The following is a 26,577-nucleotide window of genomic DNA, read 5'->3' as shown; positions in this document are numbered from 1 at the left end:
TTGGCACAAGAGAAGCGAGCACTCCGTAAAGCCAGAGCTGCAAATGCTGAAGCAATAGTGTCCACATTTCTCTGTTCAGTATGTGGCAGAACATTCCGTGCTAACATCGGTCTCATCAGCCATCTACGGACACACCGCTGATGGCCCATAATCCATAAGATGTCAAGGTCTTCATCGAAATCGATGGACGAACAACAACTGTACGGTATGCCTTTGTAGGGGCATAGGGATCATTCTGCCTAAAGCAGAAACAAGAATAATAATTGTTGAGTTATCGTAGCACAGCAGGTAGAGAAATGAAAGTGTTGTTGTTCTCAATACAGAGCAGATCAAAGTAGGGAAGGTGAAGGAATAACTATGGAGAATGTTGAGCCACTGCCAGATGTTTATATGGAGGGCATTTGATTGCCTAACAACAGGGCCATATTCTTCCCCCCTGGTCTCAGTCTGAGTTTGCCTCAATATAGATTTTTCTAACCTACTGAGTTGCTAATCTGTTGAACTTTATGGAACATACTAAATGCAAATTATGGAAGCTAACTATCTTCTTCTGTTTAGGGAAGACTGCATCAAATAACAATAACTAGACAACTGGCGACCCACTGCTTCATCTTTTCAGAGATATTTTCTTATCTAAAAAGAGAAACAGAAAAATCACGGGTGGTCAAAAAAAAGCAGCAGGAGTGGGTATGACTTCTAACTTTTTGTCACCTTTGATACCGAATTTCCTTATGGAAAACTGGCAGGGAATATCAGAAACTTTCATTTCCCTTTCTCATTTCCTTTCCTTTCCTTCCCCCGATTCCTGCCAGCTTCCCCACTTATTTTATGAGAAGCTTGCAGCAAGAAAGCCAGTGGAGAAACCAGCAGAAAGTTGCAAGAGTGGAGGGTGGGGGGGTAGTGCAGATCAAGAAGAATGCGTGGGGTTCATGGGAAGTTGTGAGACATGCCATGTTGGTTGGGGAGGGCACATAGGGTATGGATCGGGATGGATGCCTAGGGGTGCTTGGGAGTGCACAAGAGGTGCTGTGCAGGTGAGAAATGACACACATGGTGGCAGTGTGGGTCATGAAAGGTGCATAGGTGTTCTCAAGAGATGTTGCACAGCTCAGAGCAGGCACATGGGGAAGCCTGGGTCAGAGAGGATGTGTGGGATTGCAAGATGAGCTATGTGGGTTCAAAAAGGCACATGGCGAATGATGTGGGTCAAGGAGGTTGCGTGAGAGTCAGGGAAGACTTCCTCCCTCCCTATTCTACCTTCTCTCCCCGTCCCCCTTTCCTTCCCAGTAGGCAGAATATCATAAAGTATCAAAATCTAAAAATCGAAATTGAAAGGTTATGCATAAACCAGCATGCTTTATGTTTGTATATTGAATATCTTATGCTATTTGAGTTCCCTTTTATAAAACACCATACCATAAGTTATCATAAGAGCTACTGTTTAGTCTAAAAATCTTTCTAAGTACATTTAGGTACATTTAGACTGCAATTCTATATGCATGCAGCTATGAATAAGCCCTACTAAATTCAGTATGACATGCTTATGCATAGATGTATAGAGGGCTGCATTTTTTATATGAATTACTCATGTCATAAAGGCTTTTACATTTCAATCTTATACATGCCTACTTAGAAATAAGTCACTGGATTGCCTGGGGTTATCTTTATGTATATGTGTTACACTTTAATCTTCCTTTTGTAGTCAAACAAACAAGATGGATTATCCAATACCATTCAAGTTAGTTGCAGTCTAAGCTGCATTTCTATATTGTACTCAACCAATGTTTGTTTAACTATAACTTACTAAATAAACTGCTGGCTGAAATTACACCACAGACTAAAGCCTTGAACAAACCTTTACAAGCCAGAATTGTTGCTTGACATAATATACTGTACATAATAATCTTAAAGAGGAACATTCATCATTGTTTTCTTAACGTTGAGCTCATTTATGCACTTTTTAAACTTTACTCATGGAATTCTTGATTATTATCATACTGAAACCGCGCTCACCCCATTGCCGGCAATGCAAAAAGACTCACGATATGTCGCAGCATATCACATGACATGGCAAGTTTGACACCCGTGGTTTAAGGAGAAGACAATCTATTAAAACTGTTTTTCATTTTATTTCAATGCAATTTCTTATGTTACCTAATTAAATACTGTCCACAATGAGGGAAGAAACAAGATAAAGATAAAAATGAAATGAAATAAATTGCATCAAAAATATTCTAACTATTTAGTTTATGATAAATTTTAGTGAGGGTGTTTACTATTTTACAAAGATTCTTCATCCTATTTAAGCACACGGAAAAAATCACTTTTACAGGTTGTATGAGAATGAAAAGTTTCAACCACTCCTTCATCGCTGTAACCCTCATGATTTTCAAAACCAAAAATGTTGCCTCTTTTTTTAGTGCAAGTTTCTTAATGCTGTTTCTGTTAGGAAACATGCTCATATTATTAGAAGTAGTTATAATATATATATTATTGCCATATTTATTATTTTAGAAACATAGAAAACTGAGAGCAAAAAAAGACCTAATGGTCCATCGTGTTGGCCCTTTGCTAAGTTGACAATTGTTTACCTTCTCTAAAACTAACTTTAGAAAAAGACACAGACAGAAAGTGATCTCATATAACTGGTCAAAAAAAATAAATGTTGAGAAAAAAAAATGGTTTGTTTTGTAAAAAAAAGATTTAACCAGATATAGCAGGGATGTCAAACTGCCAGCCCACGGGCCGGACGCATCACAAAGAAACTGCGCGCCCACCCCATTGCCCGCAATGGGGAAAAAGTTCCGATATGTCGCGCGACATCACGTTTGACATGTCTGAGGTATAGTGATCTGAAATATTTAAGAACTTGTGAAGCACATTTAATTTTATGTTGGAGTGTCTTGATCAAACAAACCATGTTTTTAAAAATGCCAGAGAGTTTATACTGCATTTTGTTCTGTGAGCAATATGAAATAAAATACTGTAATGTCCAATTGTTTTGTTTGTTTCACAAGATCTTGCTACATTTTGTAAACATGACTATGCTGCAAGTTTTCATTTTCAGACATGTAAATATTTTGGCATGAGCACTTTGTTTCTTTAACAGAAATGCAATTACCAACTTGTTTTTAAATGTTATTTAACAGTATAAATTAAAAATGTAAAAAGGGGATGAATCTGTTTTGCACCATGGGGGGGGGGGGAAATCAAACCCTGACTCTGCCAGCATTCGAGTCCCAGTTGAAGTGTCTGCACTTACAGTACTTTACCATGAGGGGGAATAAAATTGTTTAAAATATAACCTGCTTCTGTATATGAAAAGAAGAGCTAGCTAAAATCTGCCAGTGTCATTCTGTTTTGAATCCTGAGATCAAACAAGATTCTGTCTTTAAATGATGGGAGGGGTTTTTTTTAAATTTAAAAGTGCTTTCTGTTGTCCATTTTCATTTTCCAATTTTATTTATTTTTCATCCTGCTGCTTGTGTTTCTCTTTCTTATCATAATTTTTTACTCTCTATTTTCTTCTTCCAGTCCTCATTTTTCACTTCTTTTTTTAAAAACTGCTTCCAATTTGCTCCTTGATCCTCCATGGAAGACAAATTCACTGAAACTTTTAAAAGAGGACTCGTCACCTTCCTGTGGAGATCATATACTGTATATTATTTATACATTTTCTAAATAAAACAAAATGCTTGGGATCAATGTTTGGTAGGATCAATTAGCTAAGTCATACTGCTCAAACAGGAGGCACAAAAATCTCTTCACTACAGAAATTATCTGATTCTGGACATTTGATTTCTTCATGAGAGAGATACCCATTTCTTGTGGGCTGCCCCCAAGTAAATCATCCCTTAGTACAGCAATTACATATTATATTTTTCAGATACCAGTATTTTAAAATTTGAAGCCTGCTTACAACCAGAATTGGAATTATACTGCAACTCTTCATCTGATGTGCCTTTAATGTGCCTCCCAATATTTCATAATTACATAAAGATTATGCAATAGGGAAAAGTAATCTAAATGCAACCATAAAGGATCTCTACAGGTGGTCCTTGACATGATCACAATTGGGCCCAAAATTTCTGTTGCTAAGTGAGACAGTTGTTAAGTGAATTTTGTCCCATTTTACAAGCTTTCTTGTCACAGTTGTTAAGTGAATCACTGCAGTTGTTAAGTTAGTAAGACGATTGTTAAGTGAATCTGGCTTCCCACTGAGTTTGTTTGCCAGAACGTCGCAAAAAGTGATCACATGACCCCAGGACATTGCAACCGTCATAAATATGAGTCAGTTGCCAAGCGTTTGAATTTTGATCACATGACCACGGGGATGCTGCAACAGTTGTTAAGTGTGAAAAACAGCCATAATTCGCTTTTTCAGTGCTGTGTAACTTCGAACGGTCACTAAATGAACTGCTATAAGTTGAGGACTACCTGTATTTACAGTCTGGGAAAGTGTGTTAGGGCAGTAGAAAAAAAACTTAGTTTATGTTAAGTTTATGCAATACTACCTAGGGTTTAGCCAATGCCATTTTCACATAAAGAGGACTCATATTTATTGATGAGACATTTGATGTCACAAAGCTTGTGCCTAGCTTCTATTTTAGCGTCTCTGCTGTCACATGATAGAACTGAAGAGTAAGGAAAAAACCTCAGGATTTTCATCCCCTCCAAGTAACTTTTTTTTAAAAAAGTCTTTGCCAAAGGCTTTACTATGGACTTTGTGTTTCTTCTTTTAGTATAGACTAATAAGAAATGCAATGGAATTGTCCAGCAGAGAAATGCTGGGATGGATTGATTAAATTAGCGCAACTGATTTAGTGGTCTAAGACATTTATTTATTAAAGATTGAGAGTATTTTCTTAGGGAATCTAAACAAAAACCAAAAACCAATGAAGATAATTCTAATGATTAAAAAAATGGCCAGCACTATCTCCAGGTTCTAAATGATCTCCCAACAACATGCTGCTTCAAAAATGTTCTGCTGCAGCTAAAACAAATGGAATCTGCTGAGAGCAGATACAGTGTTAATCTCTCCTTTTTTTTTATTCTACACCATTGAGCAGATCAATTAATCAATCAATTACATTTGTACGCTGCCAAATCAATTCAGACTCATGGTAGTCATAAACCTCACAAAACCTCAGCATAAAGTACTGAGTCTGGTTTATGAAGAAAGCAAATGTTAAAAATAGGACATTAGAAATAGTTTAAGTAACTAATGCCATTAATTTGACATGCTTATTTCTTTCTTAAGAATGATCACAGTAATGTACAATAAAATTCCTGTCCTCAAAAGCTGGTCTGTTAAATAATAATCTGAGTTTAGGTAATACAAATGCACGTTTCTTCATCTTTGAAAAGACTCAATCAGGTTGATTTACTGATAACAAAATCAATTGGAAAAGCTCTACACACTGATATTTTTACATATTTTGTTCATATTTCAAGCATTTGCTTAAAATGTGTCTGGTAGCAAGGGTATCAATTGCATTTAGCTTTTGAAAAGAAATTCAGAAAAAAATTGCTAAGCATTATTCTAACTTAACTATTATTCTATATGCCATGGGAAGAGAAATCGTGTATACATGTGAAAAGCAGCAAGTAAACAGTTTGCTCAACCAACTCTTATGTTCACATTTCCTTGAGGATAGGGACCTATAGAGAGTGAGGAAGATGGACTTCTTGGGGATACGCAGAAGTTCTAGCCTAGTAAAAGGAACCAAAGTATTTTTTTTAAGTCCAGAACAGCTATGACTCAGACAAACACCCTCCTGATTTACTAAACTGTAAGAAGAAGAAGAGCTACAGCACAAGATTCTATTGCTACAGCCAATCTCAATAAAAGTAGTTATAGACAACCTGTGGAATTAATTTCATAGTCTCGTCTACCTAATGACAAAACAAAACTAAACATCACATGACAAATCCATGTCTCACACAGGTCTCACACAGGTGATTAAAAAAGAGAAAGGCATCACATTTCTTCATAATAATGGAAACAGTAAAATTTCAGCTATGAAAACTGCCTACCCAGATTATTTGTTTTATGAGCACCCATATTTGCCCCCATGGGGCAGAGATAGGTAATAGCATGACCTATTGCTAGCAGTGGTATTCTCATACAATTTAACACAAGCCTTAAAACAGAAAAAAAATTAAAGATACCAATATTTTGCCTTCAATAAAAGGGGAGACACTGCACACTGAATGAATCATGTATTCTGACTCTAATATTTGTACTACTGTATAACAGGCTATAATTTGCTAACAAAGGTGATGATGGTGGACCCAATAATTGTAACTGTCTTACCTCCATCTTGCTGTGAGTTCATGATATTTAGGGCAAATAGCATGGCATTTGAAAATGTGGTTGCCTCTTCTTTACTAGCAAAGTTCAGTCCATAAACCTGCCGTGCGTCACGCCACTGATGGAACGTTGGCGTTGCCTGATTGTACTTCAATCCTTTCACAATTGAATAATTAATCACTACCTGAAATTGAAATAGAAGAAATGAGCAGTCACTAAGAACATATGCTTTAATCTGATGCCATTATTTTCATATGATTGTTTTTACTACTATAATAGTGCATAATTTTATTATCTAGTTTTATGAATGGGTTAATATTAGCTGCATCAGAAGGAGAAATAGCCTAAAAGGCAGCACAACAACCTAAAATAATAATGAATTAGCAGCTACTAATTCTAATTCTAATAATTCGCAGAAAAAATACACATAAACTCATGTTATCATCTTAACATTATTGTATAGTCAGATATTATATACCTTGTTTTTCTCTTTATGTAAGAATTTGTTATTTTCTTTTTGAAATAAATTTTTATTTCCCCCCCCAAAATATATTACCAGAAAGGCAGAAAACAAATAAGACGATATCTTACATCAGATTGTTCTGTCGTTTCATTTAGCCCAGTATTGTCTATTCTCTTAGTAGCCCAAGAAATCTTTCTCAACACCTGTTATCTGATCCTTTTAACTGGAGATCCTAGGGATTATAGCTTGCCCCCCCATACACACACGTAAAGCAAATATTTATAAATGAGGTAGGGTTTATCTCAACAGTTCTGCCAGAGTCACCAACAGTGAGTCTCCAGAATCTATACAACTCGTTTTGCTCTGCCCTCACAGCTCAGACTTCTAACTCCCCTGCTCCCCCCCCCCCATATCATAAATATTGCTCTTTTCAGTCTAGGTATTCTTCCTCCTCAGATCCAAATGCCTAAATCAGTTTAAAGTAAAGTATATTCTGCAAGGTGTAGCAACAATGTGAGTTGAAAGTAGAGGGCGCTGTCATCAGTTCAATCATTTATGCACATTGTCACCTTGCCTGACCTCTGTGAGTGCAATGGGTTGGTTAAAATGGCCTGCCCCAGGCAGCTAATAAATCCCAGAGATTTCCTGAGGGCACCTAGGAATTTTTCCAGTCTTCAAATAGCTGTTTTCTGGGATTCAACAAGAACATTAAACATGATTGAAAACAAGCAGGGTTTCCCAAGTTGCAGATTGAGGGCCTCCCTTTCTGTAAAGCTTCAAGAAATGAAGCAGCTAAAGAGAGAGATACAGCAATGTTGGCAGAAGACAATGAGTGAGTGCCCATTGTTTAGGAGTATTTAGTGGCATATAAGGAGTGGAATGTGTTTTCTTTACAGCTTTTTCTATTGTCTCCAGACGCATATCACCTAACAGACTTGGGTAAAGAAGCTGATCTCTCTGCTGACCACCAAAATAATTTTATGGGATTCTTTGAGATAAAATGACTCACATTCATTGAAGATGGACACTAATTGGACAGAATCTTATGAGGTGACAAGGGTAACGTCTAACAAGATTATCTGGGATCCTTTTGAGCTTGTAGAGATCAAGAAAGTGAAAACAATCCTCTGCAGCATGATTGGATTTATGCCATTCCTAGCTTCCTAAGTAGAATGCATTCCGTTAGATCTGGAAGGTAAATAATACCACTCTGATGGAAAGAGAGAAACCATCTACTGTGAAGGAAGCATACTTCTATCCAGCTATATTACAGAACTTCTGCCCAATCTTCAATCTTCTTTTTTTAGAGAAGATAACAGGGCTTCATCTACAGAAAATCCTAAAAGAAATGGATCATATAGATACATTTCAATCATTATTCAGGCCTTGACATGGAAAAGAAACAATATGGGTTACTCTGGTGGGATCATCTATGTCAAGGTATATATAGCTGGATTGTATGTGGTCCTATAGCACATCTAAGAGCATTTCATACCATCAATTATGGTATTCTTGTAGACTGCCTGCAAAAATTCAAAGAAGCACTGGTTCCTACTTGAGCATCAGGTAAAAACTGGCTAGGAGACCTTCCAATTTGACTGATGAGCCAAACACACACATTTTGGAAACAGAAAGCCCATATAACTGTGATTCATTCCCACCTCATGTTTAGATTACTACAATATTTTTATCTTGGAGTTGCCCCTGAATGACTCAGAAATTGAAACTGGCCAAACTGAAGTAACCCAATTTATTTCTGCAAAAAAAGCCAGTTTAGTAGTTTCCACATTATTGAAGTTAGTCTACTGGTAACCAATAGGCTTCCAGCCAATTTGAGTTTTTTAACTTTTTAATTCCTACATGCCTGGTGCTTATTATATCATCTTTATTGACTAGGGTTAGTTCTGGGAACATATCTTAAGGGCTGCTGAGGAATGAAGCTGCTCATTCAAGTCCAGATAAGAAACATCTTGTTTCTGAAGATATGGAGAGCTTCAACTTGCTTGCCTTTTGAAAATCATTAAGGCCATAGGGTTCAAAGGGACTTTCATAGCAAATGACAACTATGGAAGATTATTGTGCTAATGAGAGTTTTCTTGTAAAGCAAGCTGTCTTGTGTGGTTTGAAGTAGAACAATATATAATTTGGCATCTCATGGTAATGCTGGAATTATCTGAAACCCTGGAGAACTTCTTGTAACCACTTGAGACAGTTAAGTGGAGCAACAGCCCACTTCAGCATAAGGCATCCTTTGCTCAGCATAAATTATGTATTTCAACCACAGAGGAAAGAATGTATTCTTAAAATAAAAAGTTTATATGTACATATACACACTAATATACCTTTTTCTAAAACACAGAACAACCACTGTTCTTTGAATTCTATTTTAAAATTTGTATGGTTGAAATGCTGAAAAAACACTCACTTGTTGATCTTGAAGTTTAACTCCAACTACTCTAAATGTGTTGCTGGCCGTGTTGTGATAGATGTTGATTCGGCTGAAGCCCTGTTGTCCAGGCTTTATTGGCACCCATTTCTTACTGGTATCGTCATAAACCATAACTGATGCCCGGGCTTGGCATATACTCTGTTCACTGAAAAATAAATCAATAAGAATAAACAGTAAATCAAAGACAAGCACAAGATCTGTGATATATTTTATAGTCTGAAATAGCAGTGCTTCAGAATTTTAGATATTTGCATTTTAAATGAAATGATTCAATTCAAACTTCCCAAATGGAAATCTGAACATTATCTTGTAGTCTCTCCATTTTTTATTTTGGATAAAATAGAAGAACACGCTGTCTGTGGGGAAAAAAACATTTTCATGTTTAAATGCAAATTTGTTTTTGTTTTTCCAACGCTGACTAAAACAAATAAGTATGAAACAGACTTATGAACACATGTGAAAATGAAAGGACTGATTCACACATTCTCTCTAGTCTGAAAATATTTAAAAATGATCATATGCACACAAAATGCATATTATATGGTAAAATAGGTCTCCTACCCAGTTTCATGCCTTCAGAGATTTCTGCAATGCTGATCTGATTGTACTGGTTTGTGCTATCAGAGGAAAAAATAATAATTTTGCCTCTTGCTTGTAGTTTCTTTAGAAGTTCCCATGTAGAAGGAATTCTGTTTGTTTCATAGGTTTATCTGAAGCCCAGGACTTAATCTATCTCAATTTTCTTACAAGCCCTTTATCCTTACTTGAACATCCTATGTTCCAAGGGAAATGCTAAGATGACTGTTCACTTCAGAACTTCTCCTTATAGGATTTAAGAATTTGAGTTCGCCTGCCAACAGAACAAATGGAATGGCAAACTAGATTGTTTTTGTCCCTTCCAATTCCCCAAAAAGCACCAAAGAAATTTTGGAGATAGGGTGCAAATGAAGAAAAGTACAGAAAGTCCTATTGCACAAATACCAGTTTGTGTATACCCATTACACAAATTGTATGAAGAGGGTTTTTTAATTGTTGCCAGCTAAATCAAAGAAATCTAACCTCATTTAATTATACACATATTAAAAATAAAGTAATTTAACAACAATCTAATTTATCATACCCAACAGACATAAAAAAAACAACCAAAACAAGTCTTAACCAATCTTCTATATAGAAACTTTATTTTGTTTTTTGTTTTAATGAAAAAGACACAGCTTTTTATGTGAATGAAACATCTTTCTTGTACTACACTACTGATGTCTCTGCCTTAAATAACAGTACTGGATACTTGTTAAGCAAACTATTAGCAGTAATTCTATGCAGAGAAATAAAAGGACAAATATTTTTCTCTTTTCTTATTGTATCACCTCCTCCCTAATCTACTTTTTAGGTTAAGAATGTTAAAAAAAAACAGTAAAAAGTGCTACAGTTAAGATTAAAAGCACTTTTTTTAACTTATAGTTCTCTTATAGTGTATTTCACATAGAGTGCATTCTAGGATAGAAGAATGCAATCACAAAATACTTCTAAAAATAGAAAAGTAAATATTGATCAAGATAAAATTGTGATTAGAATTCCAACTCAATCTAGTGGAGTTGTTGGTATGAGAACTAGAATTCTGATCCAACAAAACTACAATTAATGCTCTGCAATGTGTACTGGAGAGACTTCCACCCTGGGGCCAGAGCATTTTTATTTGTTTTGTTACTACATTTCAGCACAGAGGTGGCCAAATTTGCCAACACTACAAAATTTATCACAAGAGGAAAATAAAAAATACAGCAAAGAGCTCCAAAAATATTTCTCCAAACTAGACGAATGAATGAGTGCCAGATGTCAAATGGGGGTCCCACACAGAATAATGCACATCAGCAAAAAAAATTCTAACTTCATACATTAATGAATGGGTTGAAAGTTGCTGGCACTTGGCAGCAACTGATTGGGGAAGGAATCCTAGAGTCATGGTGAATAAGTCAAAGAAAATATCAACTGAGAATGTAACAGGGGGGAGGCAAAATTCGCAGATTTTAAAATAAAGCACCAATATTAAAATCCCCTTAGCTAAATCAAAGTGACTATATTGGAATACTGTGTACATACCTAAAAGGATATAATGCAGAATGAGAATCCCTCCCCCCCCAAAAAAAAACACTTGCACACACACACACACATCTTTAAATAATGTATAATTTCATTGTGCAATTAGAATGATGGCTACCAATTTAGAATATTTTAAAAGACGCCTGGAAGATTGGACTATCAGGGGCCAGTAGTCTAAAGAGCTGTTTACCACTTCCTTAAAAACTGACTGCTATATTCAAATAGTAAGAAAAAGTTATCACTCTCTGGTTCACATCACAGGCCTTCCTGAAAGCATCTGGTTTGGCAATGTGGGCACAGAATGCCATCCTGATGGGTCAGTGGTGTTATCTAAGATGACACTCATGTTCTTATGGTGCTACAAATGTGGAGTTTATAATGGATAAGCCATATCATGGTGCTGCTGGGTTCTAATTTCAGATTTAAAAAACTTTTCTTTTAGAAAGCTTCTTTCAACATGTAAAAAACAAGAAAAAAGTTAAGGAAATGATTGGTCCACTAGTGGGAGAAAGTGGCAAGAAGGTGACAAGCAGAACTATTCAACTTGTTTTTTGCACCCGTATTTACATAAAGGGAAAAAACAGCCCAATCTATCAAAAACAGTACCATAAAAAACAGATTAGAAATACAAGTTAAGATAGGCAAGAAAATGGTGAGTGAGCACCTGTCCACCCCAGATGAGTTCAAATCACCAGGATCAGATGGATTACATCCCAAAGTTCTGAAGGAACTGGCATATGTGATCTCAGAACCACTGAACTATATCTTTCAAAGATCCTGGAGCACAGGGGAACTACCAGAGGACTGGAAAAGAGCTGATGTAGTTCCCATCTTCAAAAAAGGAAAAAAATGGATCCAGGAAACTACAGACCTATCAGCCTGACCTCAATTCCTGGGAAGATCTTGGAAAAGATAATCAAGCAATGAATCAGCGAACACCTAGAGGCAGACAGTCATTACCAAAAGGAAACATGGGTTTTTCAAAAACAGATCACGCCAGACAAATCTTATTGCATTCTTTGACAAGGTGACAAAATTAGTGGACCAGAGGAATGCTGTAGATATAATTTACTTGGACTTCAATAAGGCATTTGATAAAGTAGACCACAACCTACTACATGATAAGATAGAAAAATGTGGGTTAGACAGCATCACCACCAGATGGATTCGTAGCCGGCTGACCGGCTGTACTCAGCATGTGGTCCTCAATGGAACCACATCTACATGGAGGGAAGTGTGTAGTGGAGTGCCCCAGGGCCCAATGCTCTTCAACATCTTCATCAACAATTTGGATGAGGGGATAGATGGGGAACTCATCAAATTTGTAGACAACGCTAAGCTGGAAGGAATAGCCAACACTCCAGAAGATAGGCTTAAGATACAGAAGGATCTTGACAGACTTGAATATTGGGCACTATCTAATAAAATGAAATTCAATGGTGAAAAAAGTAAGGTTCTACATTTAAGCAAGAAAAACCAAATGCACAGGTATAATATAGGTGGTACCTTGCTCAAAAGTAGCAACTGTGAGAAGGATCTTGGAGTCCTAGTGGACAATCACTTAAATATGAGCCAGCAGTGTGCTGCAGCTACCAAAAAAGCCAACACAGTGCTAGGCTGCATTAACAGAGGGATAGAATCAAGATCACGTGAAGTGTTAATACCACTTTACAATGCCTTGGTAAGACCACACTTGGAATACTGCATCCAGTTTTGGTCACCATGATGTAAAAAAGATGTTGAGACTCTAGCAAGAGTACAGAGAAGAGCAACAAAGATAATTAGGGGACTGGAGGCTAAAACATGTAAGGAACGGTTGCTGGAATTGGGTATGTCTAGTCTAATGAAGAGAAGGATGAGGGGTGACATGATAGCAGTGTTCCAATATCTTAGGGGCTGCCACAAAGAAGAGGGAGTCAAGCTATTTTCCAAAGCACCTGAAGGCAGGACAAAAAGCAACGGATGGAAACTAACCAAAGAGAGAAGCAACCTAGAACTAAGAAGAAATTTTCTGACAGTTAGAACAATTAATCAGTGGAACAACCTGCCTCCAGAAGCTGTGAATGCTCCAACACTGGAAGTTTTTAAGAAGAGACTGGACAGCCATTTGTTTGAAATGGTATAGGGTTTCCTGCCTGAGCAGAGGGTTGGACTAGATGACCTTCCAATATTATTATTACTATTACTATTACTATTACTATTATTATTATTAATCATCGCACAGTCAGCCAGATGTTCAGACTGGATTTGGCATTTTTGTCTACCTATCGTGTCCTTACCAAAGACCTGGGATAGGCAGATGTGGATGTTTGATAGTATTACAAATATCGTCACATGATGGAAGCAGTTCCTAGTAAGGCCGCCTTTTACAATTGACTAATGGTGAATTTGTCAATGCCAATGGTGTTCAAGTGTTTTGGGATTGCACCCAAGGAGCCTATTACTACCCTTGCTTGCCTTTGCCACAGTCTTTCTATTTCTATTTATAGGTCTTTGTATTTTGTTATTTTCTCCAGTTCTTTCTCGTCTATTTTGCTGTCTCCAGGCACTGCCACATCCACTATTCAGATTTTTTTGTCTTTCTTATCGACAATTGTTTAGTCCGGGGTGTTTTGTTGCAGGTGCTTGTCTGTTTGAACTTTGAAGTCCCAGAGCAGTAGGGTAGTTTGGTCTCTCCGGTAGTCGGTAAGTCTTCCTGATATACTAATTTCAGTGCATCATCATCATCATCATCATCATAATCATCATCATCATCATTACTACTACTAAACTCAACCCAGGCAGTTCAAGTCCACTCACAGCCATTGGAAGTCTTTCCCCCCAAAAAAGGATCAGAGAGCTATATGTCCCTGTATGTTGCATGTCCTAATACTAGGCTCAATAGTGGCAGATAAAGGAAAGCTTTTCTTCATGCTGAATAATGGAAAAAGGTTCTCACACACAAGATGATCCCTTTCTCTCTTTTTAAAAATCCTGTTCCACCCCAGATTTCCAGGCAATCTCCTGACAAAGACTCCTACTTAAAATCATGAAGTGTCAATACTTAATACTTGTCATCCAAGTTGGTACTGTCTAAATGTGTTGGGTTATCAATCCACCAGAATTCACAAAATAGATGGAGCTATCAAAAGTGATGAAAAAACCTCCAGTTTTTTGAGTGCATGTACATTTATATTAATGGCAACAACAAAAAAGATTGCTGTGAGGGTTAGAAGGAACTATATCCTTGAAGCTTATGTTTGGCAGCTGTGAGCGTTCTAATTTCTGGATTTCTGGTACCTAGTATATCAAGGAGCCAGATTCTTGAATCTCTACATACCAACTTTTGAAACAACTAATGGTCTTATGCAGTGCTTTTTTTCTAAAAAAAAAAAAAGGTGCCGGAACTCACACACATAATACAACCCGCCTTGCCTACCCTACAAGGTTCCATCCAAAAAAGGTGCCGGAACTCCGTTCTGGGCGTTCTATGAGAAAAAAAGCCCTGGTCTTATGGGTATTTTTAATTGTCAGGGTGAGGCCAACCAAGTAGTTAGAACTTATTTCTCCTAAATCACAAACTTGGCAAGAATCATCATTGTGTAGAAAAAGGAAACATTGAACTATTCTTCTGGAAACGATCCCAATCACCAACATTTAACAATTTGTATATTGTAAGTACACTTAGCGATTAATGTTGACTGCTGGGATTACAACTTTCAAGTAAGTAGCAGTTTTTAAAAACACATGACAACACTTGGAGTGTCTAATTTCTTTGGGGACTGAATGAGACACTATGGTGGATGGTAAGATTGCTGCAGAAAAGCTGCCCTCTATTGCTGCATTGAAATGTTTGGGTTTATATAACATGATGTAATATCATTCAGCAATTATTTTCCTAAGCCCTAGTGAATTTGAAAAAAGGCAATGAAATATGTACCACAATAATGTGATGCCATACAAAGAGGAGGAGAAGGAAGAGCTGGGGCTGATGATTTGTGCAGCAGCTATAGATCTGTTTTTACATCTGGCAGGAAATGAGTCACAGCATCATAGTTCTCATTCATTTTGAGCAGAAGATGTTCCTGGTGTATTGCATTTCAACCCTCATCATTTAAGACCAAATTATAACACCAACACAAAAGCACTTTGGCCAAGTTGTAATTCAGTAGTCTATAACTTTGGCATGCAAAACTTTGGTTCAATTACCATAAGATATAAATAACTTTGGGATAGTTCCCTGACTGGAAAAAGTATCTCTGTTCAAGACTATACAGAAATTCTGACAGGCTGTAAAGAAAATAATTAAATTAACCCGGTCAACAATGTGAAGCAACTTTTTACAGTAACTACGTTAGCTACATGAGGAAAAGAGGATCTCTCTCATACATAGTGCTAGATACCTTTCTGTATCTTCATATTCTCTCAAGTCTTACAAAGTTGTTTTACAATGACATCACACCTTTTTCTTCCATTTGATTCAGTGAAACAAAGGTTGGTTAGGTTTATATCATAACAGTGCAGCCCCCTCTGATGTGTTGGTGTTGGCATTTGCAGCCAAATGAAATTTTCCAATATATCTGAAATTTAAGACTGCGCATGAAGCCTTTCTGGAATGCTTGAAATATATCAAGTTTTGATTTTAGATGATCAAGAAGTGGATGTCCTTAAAACTTTTTTAATTCAAGTGGTTGAAAAAGATTCTGAAAAGTAGAGAGAAATAGGTATCCCCAAAAAATAAAGCCATACAAGGGAAGGACTGAAATAATACGTTTTCCCCCTCACTAATCTTTCATGGTGACAGCTGCTCCACTATTAACTGAATGAACTGACTACAATTATCTCCAACTCAGCTCCTGAGGTATACAAACAAGAATAATTTTTAGAATTATTTCCTTACTGTTAGATTCCACTGTTCTAATTTTGTTATTTACAGACTTAATACTAACTTTTTTCTTATTCTCCTTTTGTTAAAGAAATCCTAATTTTTAATATCTCAGTAACTTGCATGTTAATTTTATTATGTAAGATCAAGAGACCTTGTAGGGTGGAGGAACACTGTTATTTTGAGAGCTCACCAGTTATGCACATATGTCTACATTACCATCATCACTACCAAGGTATCGTATTTATTTTGTTAGATTTTTATCCCTGCCTCTGTTACTTTATAGATAACTCAATGCAGCAAATATACATAATGCTCCTCTTCATCATTCTATTTTCCCCACAAAAACAGCCCCATGAGATGGGTTGGGTTGAAAAGAGTGACTGGACTAAAGACATCCAGCTGGCTTTCTCATGCCTAAGGCAGGATTAGAATTCTCACTCTCCTGGTTTCTAGGACAGCATCTTTAACCATTACACCAAACTGTTTCTCCAATATCCCTGTTCATCCCCGCTGCTCCACCGTACTCCACAGCTGTGTTCCCTGTACCTTGTAATTTTAAGTTCTGTGGACTTCAACTCCCAGAATTCCCAAGCCAGCATACTGGCTAGGGAATTTTGTGAGCTGAAATCCACACATCTTAAAGTTGCTAAGGTTGAGAAACACTGCTCCAGAGAAACAAAAACTCTGTCCCAGAAGATCAGCAGGATTTTAAAAGTTTTCTGCAATGTCTCATTCATCAGAGCCTCTGAGAAACAGCCCTGAACATACAGTTTCATGTTTTTGTTCAAGCAGTAAAGAAAGAAAGAAAGCGAAGAAAAAAATATCACATCAAACAATATGCAAGCAGATATCGGTACTGAAGAGGGTGAGATAATTTATCATTCTAGTTCTCTCTAACTTATGTCAACAAGCAAGGGCCAAATTATGTATCTGTAATATTAGTCCAAAAACAGCTGGACCACAATATGTACTTATAAGCAAAATAGATCACACCAGTCACATAAAACTTCAGCAGTATATTCTACAGCTGGGAAAGCTATGGGAAAATATGAGTTGTTTCTCTTACTATAAATGACAACAAGCAGATCTAATTCCTGTTGGTTAACCAGATATTTTTTTAACTATTGTATGTGAACGCAGTAATATATTTTTCTCCCAGGCCAACAGGAAATCACAAACCTATGGTTCTGACTTCACTAGAATGAGTTGGCTAAAGCCAATGTAAACTTCATTTAGTATGGCTGTTTAACAAAAAAACCTCTGAGATTATACAGGATGTACAGCTGACCTATGTTACCTAGTATGATAGAGGTAAGAAGCCACATGCCTGTTGCTGCAATCCACTTACTCTGAAAAAAATAATATATTAAACAGCTAATTAAAATTAATTTAGTTATGGCAATTCTCAGAAAAATGTATGATTATGTAAACTTATTTAAAACAAGATTGGTTGAATTGAGAAAATGTAATTTAATTACAGAGCAAAGTAATATAACTCTAAAATAACTTCCCATATTAATACTACTTGCTCAAGTAAATGAATGGTGTTCAGCCTATTTAGAACCTGAATGGGATTTCCTAGGAACACCAGGGCTAACCAAGAGGGCAAAACAAGACAAAACATAAAATGTAAGGCAAACTATACCTGTGTAGCTGACAAGAAAGCTACCTGGACATGAAGCCACCATGAGTCAAGCTTGACTTGAACAAAACTTTATGAGAAGCTACCAGATACTGCCAAATGTTATTTGGCCCAAATAATTGCTTTGATTTGACATAATGCTTATGTATATTTTTTCCTCAAGTCCAACACATTGTTACATCTTTGCAAGGTCTAATTTTTGAAAATATAGTTACATAATTTTGAAAAGTCATACTAATGCTTTGAAGCACTTCAGTGTGTGCCTGGAAACATCTATGAAAGTTCTAATTCTACTGTCCTAAAATGATAGTGTGTGTAAACGTAGACTCTCTTGCAAAACAGCTTTTGAAAGTTTAAAAATTTTCAATTTCAATGATTTAGAGATGAACCTTACAAGTAAACCACTTCAGAGAACAGCTTTCAGCAAACTTTCTGTTACACAACAGCTGTTTAACACCGAACTGTTTCTAAAGTGCTCAAGAAGTGACACTGGGTTTGAAAAGATTGTATAAGATGCTTTTGAGTTATTGAAGAATTCGAACTATCACTAGAATAGATTTCAAATCAGAACCAAGCACATATTAGGAGATTGCATGATGAAAGAGACAAAAGATTTATTAGTACATGATTCAAAACAAAAGTGCAAAGTGATTTTCTTCTTTTTAAGGAACACTATTAGTAAATACAGAACTTATTCAATAGCTGACTTCCTCAATAAAATCCACAGTCTGCAAAATAGGAACTTAGAACAGATAGTATGACATTACTTGAAGCCAGATTCAGCATTATAATATAGAAATCCAAAGGTTATTGACGTAGCTGTGCAGTGAATCAAAATATATTTTATGCTGACTTTCAAGAGACTTTACACCTCAGAATAGATTGAACTTTATTTTTGAACCGAGACAATTCCTAACATACATATTACAGGACGTAATGTAACATATTACATACACAGGATATTCTACATATGATTAAAAAAAGACTATCCTTAATTTAAGTTCTTCACTAGGAGTCATGATCTCTGCTTGCATTCTGAGGTTCCTTCCTGATGGTGACTGGTGCAGTCCCCACAAAATCATCAAAATAGAGATAACATGATTAAAAAGAAAAAGAAAAAAAACCCACTTTCCCTACTAAAAATAAATAAATAAATAAATAAATAAATCTGACCTTAGTTATTTGACAGATTGAAGCCGCTCACCTGTGACATCTGTGGTTTAGACCCACTAGAAGTCGCCCATTTCTGCCTTATGACCAAGCCAAATAATAGAGGGAAAGTTAATTTCAATACTACTTCTGACAACTAATGCTTCAGGATTCTCCTCCAGACAGACTTGATTTAACTATGGTGCCTCTACTTTATATTGTTATATGGTTGGTGCTTGACCTCAAAATGGCAGGATTTTGGCCACAAAAAGAGACGTGGAATCATGTTACAATGGCAAAGCACTGACATCTTATCTATACCACTACTATAGAAATTTTAGGTTCCAGCCTAAAAACTGATATGCTAAAGAAAATCACTGGACTGATAGTAACTGATTCAAAGAAGAATCAAAGGTGGAAAGAATATACAGTACTGAAATTCTGCTGTTGTAACACTCATAGAAAAGTTATAGGAAAAATAAAAGAAGAATCAGTAGAAGTTTTATAGGTCATCCTCAACCTACAACCATTCATTTAGCAACCATTCAAAGCTATAATGACAGTGAAAAAATGGGACTGAAAAAGTGACTTATTGCCAGTCCTCACACTTAAGACATCCCAATCGTCATATGATCAAAATATGGGCACTTGGCAACCAGCATGTATTTACAATGGTGTAATGTATTACAATCATTCACATGTTCATGTGTTCACTATCTTCCAAGCAAGCTTCCAAACAAAGTTCATGGGGGAAGCTGGATTCACTTAACAATCATGTGATTTACTTAATAACTGCAATGATTCGCTTAACAACTGTGGCAGAAAGGTCATAAAATCAGATGCAAACTCACTTAACAACTACCTTCCTTAGAAATAGAAATTCTGGTAGCAACTGTAGTCGTAAGTAGAGGACTACTTGTAATCAAACTATGCTAGAAAATCTGGAGAATGTTACAGTAGCCAACAGATTGGAAAAGGGCAACCTACATACCAATACTAAAGAAAGGTGACCTCATAGAATGTGGAAGCCACCAAAAGTGCTTTTCAAAAGGCAACTGGACTTCCTTGGTTTCGTTCCCTTGAAAACATTTCACTTCCCATCCAAGAAGTTTCTTCAGTTCTGATTGAATGGTGGAGAATAGAAGAATAGAATAGAAGAATGATGGGGAATCTCCATACACAACGTGCAAGCTATCATACAATATCCTTAATTTCACAGAAAAGCAAAATAAAACCGAGGAACATCTGACACAGATTGGAACCCTAAATAATGTTTCATGTTCTTCCACCTTTTCTAAAGAGCTGGCATTTTTTTAAAAAGGTAGAAGAACATGAAACATTATTGCTGATTCATGCTGGGTAATTGCCAAAACCAAAGAATACCAAAAGGAAGCCAGTATGTGCTGCATTGATTACAGAAAGGCAACTGATAGTGTCAATTATGTCAAATTATGAAAGGTGTTTAGAAAAATAGGAATTCTCATGCAAAACCTATAACCAGGACAAGAAGTCACAGTACAGACAGAATGTGGCAAAATAGATTGGCTCCAGGCTGGCAAAGGAATGAGACAAAGCTGTATACTCGCTTATTATTTATTCAACTTATATGTGGAAAATATATTAAGGAAGCAGGACTGAAGGAAGATGATCATGGTTTTAAAAATTGAAGAAAATCATCAACAACCTGCACTACACTGATGACACTAATAGCTGAAAATGCAAATGATTGCAAAGCTCTAAAACTCGCTTATGATAACAGAAAATGCAACCAGTTTCAATAAAGATACTGAAGTGATAGGTAGCTTCTGCCTTTTAATGATTGTCTACCAGCACTAAGGGAACCAGCAAGAAATTTGGAGATGTCTGTCATGCTGGAAAAAGAAGAAAAGAAAAGATGACCAGCATCAATATGGATGGACTCAATTATAGCACTAACAGGTGCACCATTGGAAGACCTGAAGGGCCAAGCTGGGGATAGATGCTCTTAGGTAAATTCAACTTAATGTCAACTTAAGAGCTGACACCAACTTGATGGCTCACAATCAATAAATCAATCACGATGCAAATTCAGTCCATGGAAAATTGACAGTTGATTCAAAATCTTACCAATTAATCTTCCGAAGAGTGGGCTTCTTTCTTCCAATTCTCAGGATCAGTGCTTATTCTAGACCAGGGGTGTCAAACTTGAAACGTCATGTGACGTGTCACGACGTATCACGACTTTTTCTCCATTGTTGGAGCTGGGGTGGGCATGGTTTTGGCATGACACATCCGGCCCGTGGGCCGGCAGTGTGACACCCCTGTTCTAGAGACCTACTATCAACAAGAGAAAATCAGGTAGTCACAGTGGTAGGAACTTCCTTGTTCTTTTCCCAAAGTGAAGAAAATTACACACATATATTGTTATTTCAAGAAATATGAGAACTAAAACTCTTTGCTTTGCTGTCTGTGCCTCTTTTATAGTTGGAACATTTAAATTTTAAACATATATTTATATAGTGGAGCCAGAGTGGAAAACAGGATCAAGACCATGTCTTGACTTCTTCCTTTTCTTATGCAGGCTGGATGAGGCAAGGTTCAAATTCTGCCTGCATGACTTCCTTTGAGTTCTGGGAAGAGTCACTTCAAGTGGTTCCTCATGGTAATCTCAGCCACCATATATTTTCCCATTTAGGGTGAATATGAGATAGCCAAGATAGCATCAAACATGTAGGGACCCCAACTGGAATACCTACAAATATATAAACATGTCTCTATCCTCTTGCTTAGGAGAAAGAGGTAGCTAAAACTGAATTTCATTTGTATGCATATCAATTGAGGCACCTGCAGTTACTGAGAGGGGGAGGGGAGAGTTAAGAGACCTTGCAGACTAGATGACTCAAAGGCCAAATAATTCTCATCTCCCCAGAGAATTCTTTTGCTTACTGTTTAACCGTATGGTAAAGAAGTGGTGATTTGCTGATTCTTTTTTAAATAAAGCAAAGACTTTAAATATATAACATTAAGGAAGAGATGCTATTTTCCACAGTGCCACAAATAAACACTGACATGGAAAGTAGCATCAAACAAATAGTTCTGCAAATATATTTAACTAGAACAGCAAATTAAATCTGTTTAGAATTGATTATCTGAATTAAGAATTAGTAATGTTGCAAAATTTGTAGCAATTCTATATACAACTTGCATGTCATGTTCAATTAAACAACAGCACATGGCAAAATAATTTCATAGATTTAAACAGCATTCAGTTCGTATCATACAATAAAGGCAGTTTAAGAAAACATTTTTTAAAAAACAAAGCATTGAGATTCATTAAAATGAGAAAGGTACATCACTAGGTAGGCATATTAACTAACAAATAAGATTTAATCTACAACCATAATCTGGAGACTGAAAAAAGTCACTCTGTAATGATAAATAAGCCTAATTTACTTTTGGGCTGATGATTTCAGAATTCTTACTTGTCATAATAACACAGAATATTATTCTTCAAAGAAATGGTAAGTCATTCTTAGCAGGTTTGCCAAAATCTTACCTTGCTGCCATCACAGAAACAACTCAATGTATTTTTGGAGAAAATCAGAGTACTAATGAATTGTCCAGTACAATTATTGCATTACAGCATGTAGTTTCAATTTGCAAATGAGAAGTACGTGTTAACAGTTTGAACGAAGCTAACTGTTTAACTTTATAGAGTCATAACCAAACAGGAAAAAGGAAGCTTTACCAAAAAAGAAAGTATACATACAGGAAACAAGTTATAGTTGTACTTTTGATAAAAACAATCAATGATCAAAAAGTGATTGGAAAAAGACATGAGATTTTTAAAATATCAAATTCATGTTCAGAAGTTGGCACAATGGCAAGAGCTGAGGTTACAAAAAGCTATTACTATGTATAGCAGCCAGCTGAACTGTTTTTCTGTAAGATTTATATTCCACCTTTTTTCCAGGCACTCAAGAAAGCATATATACTAAACCAGTTTGATAGGTTCAAGCTTATAAGTGAATTTACATGGCTATCCCTGGATTAAACTGGGTGTCCTCTGTTGTTATTCAATAAATCCTGCAGTACTATAATCCACAGCATGATCAGTTTCCTCTAAGTCCTCTTAATAAATAAAGGGATTCTGGTTAAGCAAACACTATCCCAAATGTCTACCGCAGAGCTCCCCAACCTTTTTGCCACCAGGGATCTGTTCCATAGAGAAAGGTTTTTTCACGGACTGGAGAGTGTGTAGTTTTGTGTGCTGCCTGCATCCCATGGATGGGGCTTTGCTTGTTTGTGTAACCGATTGCTGGCATGCCGCAACCTGGTACCGGTCCACGGACCGGGGATTGGGGACCCCTGGTCTACCGTATCATGTCTTTATTGAAAATCCAGAAACAATATTCACTGCTTTTAGTGGAAAAAGGGTATGAAGTCCTGGAATAATCAGTATAAAATAATCAGTATAACAGGATAACATAATTGAAAGGGAGTTTGGAGATCTTCTAGTCCAACTCCCCGCTCAAGTAGGAAACCCTATACCATTTCAAATGGTTGTCCAATCTCTTCTTAAAATCCTTCAGCGTTGCAGCACCCACAATTTTTGGAGACAAGTTGCTCCACCGATCAATTGTTCTGTCAGGAAGTTTCTCCTTAGTTCTAGTTTGCTCCTCTCCTTAATTAGTTTCCATTCATTGCTTCTTGTCCTGCCTTCAAAGGCTTTGGAGAATAGGTTGACTCCCTCTTCTTTGTGGCAGTCCCTTAGATATTGGAACACTGCTATCACCCCTAGTCCTTTTCATTAAACTAGACATGGCTTTCGGTCCCCTAATTATTTCTGTTGCACTTCTCTGCACTCTTTCTAGAGTCTCAACATCTTTTTTATATCATGGCAACCAAAACTGGATGCAATATTTCAAGTGTATTCTTACCAAGGTATTATAAAGTGGTAGTAACACTTCACGTGCTCTTGATTCTATCCTTCTGTTAATGCAGTCTAGGACTGTATTAGCTTTTTTTGGCAGCTGCAGCACACTGCTGGCTCATATTTAAGTGATTGTCCACTAGGACTCCAAGATCTCTCTCACAGCTACTACTACCAATCAACTCACTTAAAGGGACAAATTTGAGTTTGATGTTCCAATTGAATTAGAATGTTATGTTATGACATGAATTGAAGTACAGGCAGACCCAAAATATCTATGAGTTGAATGAGGAAAATCTCCAAGCCAATGGGGGACATTGATCAATAGGCACAAGAAAGATAAGGCTGCTAAATAATTGCCACTAGTTACTAAATGTAAAATTTTATAAGAAATCAAGATAATGAATTTTGGCTCAATATCTTTAATAAGAACATGATACAGTACACTGTTTAATCAAAGTCACTTAAGATTTAGATGAAGTTCTAATCACAATATGGGTCCTGCAGATTATATATAGTCTTATAGAGTTCACAAACTTTGCCTCCCCACTGTAGCACAACTTTCTAAATTCTTCCTGTTGTTATCATTGAGGTCAGCAAAGCAGGAAGATAAGCACTGTTTTTAGAATTAGGTTAAAGAACTTTGACATGCAGTGTGATCTAATTTACAAGCATGCCTTTTTTTAATGGAGGAAACTTTCCTAAATCATTAGTAGCTCTGCCTGTTTTTGTCAGCTCCTGTTCCTGACTATCCTCTTCAAAAGTATGGCCAAATATATTTATTTATAAAACAATAACCCTGAGACCCCAAGTGTCCAACTGCTCTAAGCAGATTTGCCCTAAGAAGCCTTTAACAATTTCAGAATTCACTGGAGGAAATAAAGAGCTTCACATAAGTTCTTAAATACTATAGCAATAGCACTTAGACTTATATACCACTTCATAGTGTTTTACAGCACTCTCTAAGTGGTTTATATGAAGCATATTGCCCCCAACAGTCTGGGTCCTCATTTTACCAATCTCGGTAGGATGGAAGGCTGAGTAAACCTGAGTTAACTTGAATCAACCAGCATGTACTTTCTCTTCTTATTTTACTCAAAATAAATATTGCAAGTCCTCTTCATAGAACATAAAGTTTAGAACGGATTTTGAAGGTCATCTAATCCAAACTCCTGTCCAATTCATCACTACAACAGCCTCAACAAATGATCTTCTAGTTTCTAAACCAGTGATGGTGAACCTTTTAGAGACCGAGTGCCCCAAAACTGGCCCCGCCTCCGCTCCACCCCCTGCCCGCCCCCACTCTGCCCCTCCATTCCCCAGCCATTTGTCCGAAATGGTATAGGGTTTCCTGCCTGAGCAGGGGGTTGGACTCGATGACCTCCAAGGTCCCTTCCAACTTTATTATTATTATTATTATTATTATTATTATTATTATTATTATTATTATTATTATTATTATTATTATTATTATTATTATTATTATTATTATTATTTTCTGAACAGTTCTGCTGTCTTCTCCAGATACCTGAAAAAGCAAATGTTGTCTCCACAGCCTTCTTTATTCTTACCTGCCTCCAACTATTCCTCAGAAGAGTGTCGCTGAGAGTTAGACAGCATACACATTTTAATTTAATAATAATAATTCAATTCCCTGCCACATGATTGAATAATCAAATGCCTAGAAATAATAGAAGGGCATTCGAAGAATATCTGAAGGACAGTGAAGAAGACTCACTGAAGCTAGTACACCATGAAGGCTTTCTAAGTACTGGAAAAATAAGACATGGCAAGGCAAAGTATTACATAGCCAATACAGGTAGTCCTCGACTTATGACCGCAATTGAGCCCCAAATTTATGTTGATAAATGAGACATTTGTTAAGTGAATTTTGCCTCATTTTATGACCTTAACAGTTGTTAAGTGAATCAATGCTGGTGTTAAATTATTCACATGGTTGTTACGTGAATCTGGCTTCCCCACTGACTTTGCTTCAGAAGGTTGCAAAAGATGATCACATGACCTTCGGACATTGCAACCATCATAAATTATGAGTTAGTTGCCAAGTGTCTGAATTTTGCTCACATGCCCATGAGGATGCAGCAACCATCGTAAGTCTGGAAAATGGTCATAAGTCACTTTTTTCAGTGCCGTTGTAACTTCAAGCGGTTACTAAACGAACTGATGTAAGTCGAGGACTACCTGTACATTAAAAAAAAGCAGGCGAAGCAAAGATAACACCTGCCAATGGCTAAGAGCAGGAAAAGTGAAGAAAGAACCAAGGGGATCATTCTAGCTGCACAAGAACAAATGCAAATGGCCCAGTGTGAAACAAAAACCTGATCAGAAGGTTCTTCATTCACACCAGCACACTTTCTTTCACATGCTAGGCTTCTTTTGCTGATGCCTAAAAGAACCCCCTGGCTGCATTTTGTGACTGCATTGCATTTAGCGATGGAAATTCCAGTCCTAATTACCACCTGATCTTTTTTTTTTTTTCTCAAAGCCTTGGATTTTAATCTACAGTCATGAAAATTCAAAAAAGGAGAAATTTCTCTGTATGCTCCTGTTCTTCCAGGACTCAATAATAATTGCTTTGTGATCTTGTAAAGGTATGACAGACCCTCCCCTCCAAGCTACCTACATCCCATTTTTGAAGTTCTGATGGCCATGCATCCCTCA

The 26,577-nt window shown here is 36.7% G+C and overlaps 1 protein-coding gene across 1 annotated transcript in view; it reads right to left on the bottom strand.

Annotated features, from left to right (window-relative positions):
• Nucleotides 1-26,577, bottom strand: part of EVL (Enah/Vasp-like) — a 77,912-nt gene that overhangs the window by 43,175 nt on the left and 8,160 nt on the right. Inside the window, exons 4-5 of the mRNA XM_015820268.1 lie at nucleotides 9,202-9,370; nucleotides 6,317-6,497 (exon numbers count right to left, since the gene is read on the bottom strand). Of these exons, the coding sequence (XP_015675754.1) occupies nucleotides 6,317-6,497; nucleotides 9,202-9,370 (350 nt within the window). The remainder of the gene's footprint in view (nucleotides 1-6,316; nucleotides 6,498-9,201; nucleotides 9,371-26,577) is intronic.

This window comes from Protobothrops mucrosquamatus, unplaced genomic scaffold, assembly GCF_001527695.2.
Source record: "Protobothrops mucrosquamatus isolate PMUCROS unplaced genomic scaffold, P.Mucros_1.0 scaffold_154, whole genome shotgun sequence".
Lineage (NCBI taxonomy): Eukaryota > Metazoa > Chordata > Lepidosauria > Squamata > Viperidae > Protobothrops > Protobothrops mucrosquamatus.
The sequence above is the reverse complement of the archived record's forward strand: the minus strand, read 5'-3'. Positions and strand labels throughout refer to the sequence as shown.